The following is a 10,433-nucleotide window of genomic DNA, read 5'->3' on the forward strand; positions in this document are numbered from 1 at the left end:
AAGGAGAAGGAGAAGGAGAAGGAGAAGGAGAAGGAGAAGAAGAAGGAGAAGAAGAAGAAGAAGAAGAAGAAGAAGAAGAAGAAGAAGAAGAAGAAGAAGAAGAAGAAGAAGAAGAAGAAGAAGAAGAAGAAGAAGAAGAAGAAGAAGAAGAAGAAGAAGAAGAAGAAGAAGAAGAAGAAGAAGAAGAAGAAGAAGAAGATCTATCCAACAGCATTTAACCAAATTATATTCAAAGACATGCACATTATATTGAGGAAAATGCCATCTTGTATTTGATTGTTTTTTCTACTATAATCTTACAGTTTATTGTATTTTTGAACATCAGAGGGAGGCGTCTCTCAGACTTTTAATTAAAAGGCATAGGTTTGGTGACTTACAGCACACTTCATCAACTACAATGATTTTAAATGGGATGGGGAGCAAGGAGGGAAGAAGGGAAAGACAGATTGATTATGCAGATGCAAATTATACAATCAGTTGTAACAATTGTAAAGTGTTAAACATCCATTGTTTGTTGAAGCCTTCAGAGGTAACTTGAAACATTTTTACATATGAGTTCAGCAATCTCTTGCACAATTATACTGGCAAAGTTTCTTTGTTCCCCAAATGGCTACTCTGGGATTTGTAGTGGAGTGTCCTAGAAGGCTGAAATGCTCTAATATTACTTTGCCCTTATTCTGAGTCCTAATGTCATATTTGTTGTATTGTTTCCTATTCCCTTGAGAATCTGCTTTGCTGTGGGTACTTGTTTATATACAAGCAGTTGGAGCACAGATTCCCTACCTTTTTTGCCCATGGCCCCCATCTACGTTTCACTTCCGTCTGTGACACATTTCATTGTCCCTGTTAGCTGTAGAAATGGTACCTAAACATTTTTTATGTTTATTAATCTAAATGGTATTGTGTAGAGACCTTTGGCTCCTAGAAATATGGCATGATTCCTTTGAGGAGGGTGGCCTTATGACCCATGTTGAGAATGATTGTTAGAGTAAAGATGATATATTTGGGGCATGTTCTAAATGAAAGGCAGAAGGATATAGGCATGCATAATGGTCTATAAGCTTTCTGTATAAAGTGGTTGGTGTTCATGTGCCCATTATGTAGTTTGATAATTACATCGACAATGTGGATTTGTTCTGCATACAGGTCAAGGTTGATGGTTGGATAGATACTGTTGAAGTCATAATGCAATTTGATTGATGAAAACATAACCAATGAATCCCAAGGAAAGGAGAGGTTAAAGGAGGTAGACGTTGAGAAAGCATTATTCTAGATCAGCCAAAAAGACACTGGGATACAGTGAAGCTATGTGTGTAGGTATGAATGGGTCTGAAAGCAAGGTATGCTATGTTGGCATCAGTGATAATGGATGACTTGAAGTCCCTGTTTGTGGGGGGACCTCTTTCATCAGATTGCATAGTTTTTTCTGATATACTGCCGTTTGGATATGAAAATAAAAGTTAGTACAATATGGCCTTGGACAGCTGTCTCTCTCTTTTCTTGAAATAATCCAGTTTATTCATAATGACAAATCTTATCAGCTTGCTAATGTTGCTATTCTTGAGGTCTCAGAAGGCATTTTGTTCTGCCCTACTAGCAATGTTGTTTTATCAATTTTTATGATAAGTAGAAAAAGTAAAAAATTACTGATATGCTTATGGGCAAGAACATTCAATATAATTATCTGATTCAGTGTTACATCTATCTGGGGTGTTCATATAGTGTTATTTTTTAATGCATCTGGGATTTGGTATAATCTACAGTGCTGTGTAGTCCCAGGATGTGTTGAATTAATGACTAAATGTGTTGGAATTTTTTGTCTTGAAAGTATTCTTTAAGTTTTAAGCAGGGGAAAAAACGTTTTAAAGTCTCCACAGTGTTGTATATTTTGTGTAGATCTAGTGAGGCAAAAAGCCTTGCATCAGAACAGATTCATCAGCTTGGTCAAGTGTATGGCAATATAGATTCACAATATTGGCCAAGGCTGGAGAAGAAGGGATTATTTATGTAGGATTGATTAGATTGTTCTTGTAGTCAATGGTATTCTCGGTAACCACCTCCAGGTCTACAATTTAAATGTCTCTCTTTTTCTCACTCTTTTTCAGTGTCTGTATTTCATGTCAACTTTTTAAATTGGTTTTTTAATATCTTCTATCTTTGCAAACATTTATATCATTCTATAATTCTATTTGAACACTTTCAGTATTGTCTATCTTTGTTTAACCTAATTTGCCTCTACTAGATTTCTTCTGTAATAACTATTCAATATTCCCATGCTAGCTATAGATTTTTCTCATATTTTCTCTGTTCTTTTTAAAAAATATATATATTTTATCTCCTTATTTTCCTCGATTTGCCAATTTCATTGGTTTGTTTTGTTTTTGCTTGTCTCTGGAAACCTATGTTCAGCTACCCTGCTTATTTCTTTCATTCGCTTTCATTCTCTCTTGACTATCATGACAGCTTGTTCTGAAAGCTGTTTGATCCTTTCCATTTTAAAATTTTGGGAAATTTCCCCACCGCTGGTCATGAAGTGTGTCCCATAGTTTCTTCTGTACTCTCTCACTTAAATAGTAAAGGTTTTAATATGGACAGAAAAAAGAATTGATAGAATGTCACACATCCCTATAAACTCTACATAATCCCTACCTATTGTTGAGCACAGCAACAGACTGCACTATAACACTGATGGCTTATTTCGCAAACACATTTCTTTCATGAGTTTCCTGTGTGTTAGTATTTCACAATTCCATCAAATGACTTTAACAACTTACAGCTACAGTTCTGCTCTACCCCCAACCCAATTTATAAGTCTAGTTCAGGGGTAGGCAACCTTGGCTCTTTTATGACTCGTGGACTTCAACTCCCAGAATTCCTGAGCCAGCCAGGCTGAGGGGAAAGAGAGAGTTTTCCAAGTTGAGCCATGCCCTTTCTCTGAAGGAGTATTCACTTCAAGGAAGATCTGAGGAAAGCGCCCTCTTCAAAGTGTTTTGTGAAACTTGGCCTTCTTGCATCTTAATAGAAAAGAGCAACAACACTTCACCTTTTTCTATTTCACAGAATTCCCTCAGCATCCTGTAGAATTTGCCAAAAGCAGGAACTTCCCCCCATGTATAAAACCCCTGCAGGGAAGCATCTTCTGGTTCTGATTAGTGCTGGGGAAACCTAAGCAAAGATCGGAAGGCAATGCTTCCTCCACATTCTCCAGCATTTGCAGAAGGGATGCAGAAGCTTCTTTTGCCTTTTGTGACAAGAGTCAAGAGAGAAAAGGGATGTTTCTAGATAAGGTAAAGTATTTTGTCAAGGCAACTATTGTTCTTTTTGTTAGACGTACATCCTGCCTTTCATTTGGTAGCTCCAAACCTTATACAAAGCAAGGTGTATAGTGGTCCCTCCTTTTTCAGCACAAAAACACAACTAGTGACGTAGGTTGGGCTGGGACAATGACTGGCCCAAAGTTACATAGTGAGCTTCTGTGGTTGAGAGTGAAGAGAATCTGGGTTTCTCCACTGCTAGTCCAACCTCTTATCTGCTATACCACTGGCTCGTCTCTCTCTCTCTCTCTCTCTGATTTGACCAAAAGAATCACAGGGCACAAAGCTCTTCATCCAGACAAATTGAAGGCACATTATTACTTTGTACATCGATAGAAGTTAAAGGTTACATTTAAAGCAAATCTATTCACTAGGAGTGAAATGAATATAAACCATAAGCTTTGGAAGAAAAGCTTGTTACAACATCAGTACTCACCAGGATATTCCTCTTGGGTTTGTTTTCAGTAATGACAGAAATGGAACGAGCGATGTGTTTGCCTGGGGAGGCACTGCTAGGGCGCTGAAGCACTTGCATAGGCAGTCCTGTAAGAATGAGGTCTACGCCATTGACACCGTTTCCCTGAAAGGAAGAACTGCTGCCACGGGCACTCTTCATTTTGAATTAGAGAAGCTCAGTAAATAAAGGGAAAATAATGAATAAATTGATTCGTAAGTCTTGCTTATTCCATGTGCATTATTCAACACTGTAATAATAACTTCCACATGCTTTGGAATTACTAAAATCCCTTGCACTGGTCATACTAGCTGCGTCTAATGAGAGTTAGTAAAAAAATGTGCAAGGTGGCAACATCAAATTCTCTCCCTTTGAATTATATTAACCATTTGCTAAGTCCATACAGGGATGACTAATCCCAATATCTACAGGTCAACCTCAATAAAGCATGGGCATTTTTGCTGGAGGCAATTCATTCTTAATTTGTTGCAATACAGCAGAAAGTATGATTGGCAAAATGTTTTGTTTTCCTAATTGTAAAGGGAAACAAATGTGGATTTTGCACCTAGTTCTTTGCAGACAAAAAGTTCCATCAAGGTAATTTTCAGTGGACAATGGTGAAAAAAGAAAATAGTTACCAGAATCAGATTTATTTTTTAGTAAAACTCACAAAATAAAACCTGAATGTTGGAATGTAAGGTCACCAGTTTTGCCCTGACGTTCACTCATCCAATGCTAAGCAAATCATCCTTGTTCAAAGAGACTAACCTTTTCTTGTGTCAGAATTCAAAAGAATACAAATTAGACAAGTACAGTACTACCTCAGCAGCTATTCCTTCTGCCTGACAGTTCCAATTATCTGAAAAATCTGTAATTAAGGGGAACTGACTATCTTTATGCCAAAACTGCTTTTCAAAAGAGAGGTTATAGTATCAGACTTAAACTTAGGCAAGTGTTTGTACTGAACACCAGCTCTCATGAATTAATCTCAAACTGTTGTTTATTTATTGCAAGCAATCTGGTTCAGACTTTAGAGAGACGCTGTTTATCCCACTTCGGAGCTTAAAAGAGAAATATCGGGGGGGGGGGGGGAGAGATTTCACATTTAACTTCAGCTCTGCCACCCCTTCATTCTTGCCCACTATGTCTTTCCTCAAAATTATTCCCTGTGGGAATGATTCAACAGAAAAGAGATTAGTTACAATCTTACGTGTTGTAGTTCAGCTATTCTGGGGGCATGTTTACATTTTTTGAAAGATATGCTTCTAATTTTATTTAGAGGTTACACTTTTTTTAAAAAAAAATAGAACTGAAACCATCCATCCATATTAACTGCCCTAAACTTTCAATTAGCTAAAAAATATAAACATTGTGCACTGTAATGTGTCACCTAATTGTAATTGTATCAATGACAATGAAATCCCACTATGTTTTAAAGATAGCATTAAAATTACAAATAAGCAAATTACAAATATTCTTTCTTGCATTTGATATTTGAGGTAATTTTTACACTTTATAGGATAAAGAATATAGAATGAATTTGACATACTATATCATTTATCTGATAAAAGTGTGTAAAAAGTACCTCAAATATCAAAAGAAATTTTTTCATCCCACATAGAGATTACACTGTTAAAACTATTTCTTCTTTTAACATATTTGCCACCAGAATAGTGTAGCCTTTAAACTTTTCAGATGAGTGATTTCAAACAAGACAATCTCTTATTTGAAATTATAAGGTCACATGAGCAACATACACTCAAATCTGTCTTTGAAACACATATTGTATGTACCAGAAAAAATAAATCATCCTTGAAATTCCACAAATGCATAAACATAGATTCAGCCACTATACATATGTGAATCTACAAAGAAAATTTATTATTACTGTGGTTGGTTCTGTAACACCAATTACATCAAGTGTGAAAACCACACATCAAGAAGTATTATACGTTTACTAGAACTAAGTTGCAAAAACTATTTGCTGCCATATGATGGGCATCTGGGTTTTTGCAACCTAAAGATTTTTGGACAAGTGCACACACTTATGCTCAAATTTGTGCACCTGACAATGCATACTGGAGCAAGAGTAATGTCTCTTTCTCACTCTCAGTTATGTTTGCTTAGTGACCATATCACTTCTGACCTGGTCGCTAAATGAGGAAACTGCTACATTAAATATAGCAAAGCATTGAAAGGATGTACTTTATGTGTTATTTTAATTTGGCAAAACGATTCATGCCTGTTGGGACAGAAAAATAAAAGCATAGGGCTTAAACAAAAAAGAAGACATGAGACTCTTAAAATACTTTTTAAAAATATATTTTTTAAAAAAAATAACATGGAAGCCAATGCTGTACTTTAAACATATAGATTCTTGAATATTCTAATCTTATCTTGAGGACTATCAACTGGTATTAATTTCCCATTCTTTTGCAGAAGAACATTAATAGCATTTTTAAAACGAATACATTTATTACAAAAATGATCACAGATCATAGTCCACTTGACCATATGCATGGTGTACGGTATGATTCATAAAGTTCTGCACAAATAAATTTAGCAATCTTTCAAATGTTGAGTCAAGGAGGCAAAAGGCATGTCTTTGACATGGCCTTTGGGGACACCAACAAAAAAGAAGCGATCTACGCTTTTTTAACTTTCTGAATTCCTCAAAATGCTGAAAAGAGGCAAGGGAGAACAGATTGGAAAAGTAAGGCAGGAGCTCTTACTCTTTATTTCTATTTGTCTTTATATTTTATATATAATATAATGCATTACATATTATAATATATATAATATTATATAAGGCAGGAGCCGATAACATACCCGTTCCTCTTTTAAGAAGACTTTTGTCTAATCATGGGGGGAAGCAAAGAGCCCTTATGCATCTTGGGTCCCTTTAAGAACCAGCCTTGCAAAGGGAAGCTCTGCAAAGCTTCGCCGAACAAGGAGACGCTGCAGGAGACGGGGGGGAAAAGTGGGGAACCCCCTCCCTCCCCCCCAATGGGGAAATCGGATGGCTCCCCCTCCATATCACAGAGAGGGGGAATTTAGGAAAGGGGAAAATCTCTCGTGTCCTTCCCCTTGCACCCCCCCCTCTCCCCAATCTCTCCCCTTACCTCAAATGGACTCGCGAGGTTCCTCCCCCGGACCCTTGCGGGGAGCTTCAGGAGATGAGAGGGCCGCTTTCTCTTTCTTTCTCTCGGGCTTTGAAGGAAAAGTGGGGAGAGGGCTCCTCGTTTAGCTCGGACCGAAAGAGCCGTCCTCACACAGGGCAGCTTCTCCTCCTCCTCCCGAGCAAGCTGCACCTTGAGGAGGCTCTCCGCCAAAAGGGAGTCATTCCTCCTCCTCCCCCTCCTCTTCTCCCCCAGCCCCACCCCCGGCCCACCAAAACCAAAGAGAGGAAGGGGGGGGAAAGCTCCCCGTCGCTGGTGCCAAGACCTCAGCCTCCCTCCCTCCCTCCCTCCCTCCGAGCCACAACAAAAGTGAGACGGGCGGGGGGGGGAAGCGCCGCTAGCAACCATCCGCACGCGCACTGACTCTGGCTGAGCTTCCCGCCCCTCCTGGATGCTCTTATTGGCCGGCTTTGGGAGACGCGGCCTCCTCATCGGCTAATCTCCGTGTCCTTCAGTTGCCAGAGCTTGGTTGACAGCGCAAGGAGGAGAGGGTGACGGAGTGGGGGGGTAGGAGAAGCAGCGGTGCGAGCCGAGAGCTCGTGCAAAGGAGGAGCTTTGCCTAAAGACCGCCCCTTCTCCCGCCCGGAATGCTTCTGGCCGCTTTTAGCTTGCAGATCTCCGGGGCGAGCCGAGCGTTTGTTCCGAGCCCTGGTTGTGGGGTGGGCGGCGCGAAAGAGTGGGTCCTCCGCGGTGGTCTTGCACATCCGCCCCTTTGCTACGTTAGCCTTTAAGGAGAAATATTAGTGCAAGCGCGCTTCAAAGAAAACTCTTCCCCCACCCAGGTACTGTAGAGGGGGATGGAGCGCCATAACACCCCGTAGCAATGCTGGCGCCCCTTCCCCATCCCCAATGGTGTCGTGGTATTGCGCGGTGCACCGAAACTACGTGGCTGGGTCCTAATAATCGAATCGAGTAACTAAACCGGCTTTGCTACCCATTGCCTCACCCGGTTTTTTTTTTTATTTCGCAATGGACTTAGTCGTAATGGCAAACCAAGTGTTGAAGGGCGAGGAAGTGCGTAAGAAACCCAAGTTATTCGAAGACAATCGCGAGGGCTGCGAATTGTAGCCTAATTTAGGTTCCACAGAAATCGGCGGACGGTAAACATAATGGCGAACCATAAATATGATTCAAACTGTACTTTCCGGTTTTGATAGGAGCACACGAGTAAAGACAACGCTTGGTGCTTTTATCTGATCTGCTATCTGCTGTTCTGCTATCCTGACTTCAACCATTTCTCTAGAGACTAGGAATTTATGTTACCCAGTCACAGTTGTGGCAATATAATATCGAAATATTCTTTCTCTACCCAGCAGTGCCTGCGTCAGTGATTGATACTGTACTGTGAATTGCAAAAAAATCCTCCACAAAGGATTTCAGCAGCCATACAACCAACCATGCTGGAAATAAAGAAATACATGTCATGTGTTTGCAGTAACCATTTGTTCAGTCATTAACCACCAATATGAAGCTGCCTGTAACTAGGATCCAAAATACCAACAAATTGCACTAAGGCTCACAAGAAGTGGTTGTAGGGAAAATACATGGTGACACTGCAAAGCAAAAAAAAACCAACAACCACCTAAAATGATAGGATTCAACTACAGAAAAATGAAGTGTTCTGCAATTTTAATCAAATTGGGTTTGTGCTGGGTTATTTTTCACTGAAGTAGCATATCTAAGAGTTAACCGGAGGCTATCAGATCTGGGTTGCAAAAATCCAAACGAGTGTTAACAGCAAAGAGAAACAAAAAGACACCAAACACTAAAAAAAAATAACCAAGACATGTTGCATATGAGGAATATAAACTCACCCTCAAGATACAAGATAATGAACATATATTTTGATCATAAAATCTATCCCATAAAGAGAAAATATCATCCAAAATCCATAGTTTTTCTTGTGATAAGCTCCACGTTTTTGAAACATAATTCAAAAATGCTTGCAAATACATGCAATAATGTTTGTCATTCCATATTAACATCTAATATGGTAGGCAGTGCTTCCCAAACCTGTGTAAATTATCCCAAATTGGATAAAAGTAGTTTATCTTTGGGTAAAGACAGAGGAACCCATTACCCAATCACAACAGGGTGTGGAAGAACAGGCTGCTGTGAAAATTGCAGGCACCTGGACTGCTTTGCTCTCCTCCTATTTGAGGCTTTTGGCCCAGTGTCAGCATGGCAAAATTGCTTATGAAAGCTGCAACCTTGAAACAGATGGAGGAGGGATGTGTGGGTTTGGAAGAGCCACAGCTATAAAAAGTAGACAAATAAAAGAAGGCATTTTCTTCACAGAGATTGAAGGGTCTGGGGGAAAAAGAAGAAGCACAACCAATCCAATGTTGGGAAGGTGCCAGTGGTTTATCTGCTGCCCATTAATAAAGAAAAAAAATAGCAATAGAAGGAAATCCCAGAGAAGGAGAGGGAAGGGATTTAAAAGACAGACCAGGCTCTATATGGGTTGAAACACTGTTATATACTAATAATGGTGGAGGAAATGATACTTTTTATAGAAAAAGTTGTGGGAAGAATAATAATTAGTAATAATCACATATGATTCTTTCCTCCCCTGTCTCAATTCATGAGGACTAGAAATTATTTTGCAATCAAATAGGTACATTTTAACAAAGATCTGCTAAGATTGCTCAATCAACTAATAAATAGTAAAACCAATTACCTGAACAAGAGTAATTAAGCAGACCATTCATTCCTACTTCCCCAAACCCATAAATACCCAGATACCATCTACATAACAAAGATAAGCCAACAGACACATTGAAGGACAATTAAGACTGACCTTTTGACAGAGGCACACACTAGAACCAACAGGAACACACACACCTCAAGCCCACACCAATGGAGTTTTTTACAATGGCCTGTAGAATTAAATGTGTTTCTAAAACCTGATACTAGAATCCTTGTCCAGGATTAAGGTCAAGCTTTAATACTTGGTATGTTGGCTTCAAGACTAACTACAGGTAAGTCCTTGAATTATGACCACAATTGAGCCCAATATTTATGTTGCTAAATGAAACATTTGTTAAGTGAGTTTTGCTCCATTTTGCGACCTTGCCACAGCTGCTAAGTGAATCACTGTAGTAGTTAAGTTAGTAACACCATTGGTAAATGAATCTGGCTTCCCCATTGACGGTGCTTGTCACAAGGTCGCAAAAGCTGATAACATGACCCCAGGACACTGCAACCATCATAAATATGAGCCAGTTGCCAAGCACCTGAATTTTGATCTTGTGACCATGGAGAAACTACAAAGGTCGTGTGGGAAGTCAGAGCCCCAGAGAAGGAAATATTAAAAAGGCAGAAAAATATTTTTCCTCAAAAAGGATTTTTAAAACCAAAAACCAAACCTGGCATCATCTCTTTGCCCCAAGCAGGAACCAGCCCTATAGAAATGCAGATGTAAGACCATCAGGAAGGTTGGAGCCAGGAACTCAAGAAGACAAAGAACCTCTTAAGAGTCATTAG

General features: G+C 39.4%; 1 protein-coding gene across 1 annotated transcript in view; it reads right to left on the reverse strand.

The window, feature by feature from the left end:
* Positions 1-805, reverse strand: part of CEP131 (centrosomal protein 131) — a 25,085-nt gene extending 24,280 nt beyond the window's left edge. Inside the window, exon 1 of the mRNA XM_029284027.1 lies at positions 784-805. Coding sequence (XP_029139860.1) covers positions 784-805 — 22 coding nt within the window. The remainder of the gene's footprint in view (positions 1-783) is intronic.
* Between the last annotated feature and the right edge of the window lie 9,628 nt (positions 806-10,433).

This window comes from Protobothrops mucrosquamatus, unplaced genomic scaffold, assembly GCF_001527695.2.
Source record: "Protobothrops mucrosquamatus isolate PMUCROS unplaced genomic scaffold, P.Mucros_1.0 scaffold_99, whole genome shotgun sequence".
Classification (NCBI taxonomy): Eukaryota; Metazoa; Chordata; class Lepidosauria; order Squamata; family Viperidae; genus Protobothrops; species Protobothrops mucrosquamatus.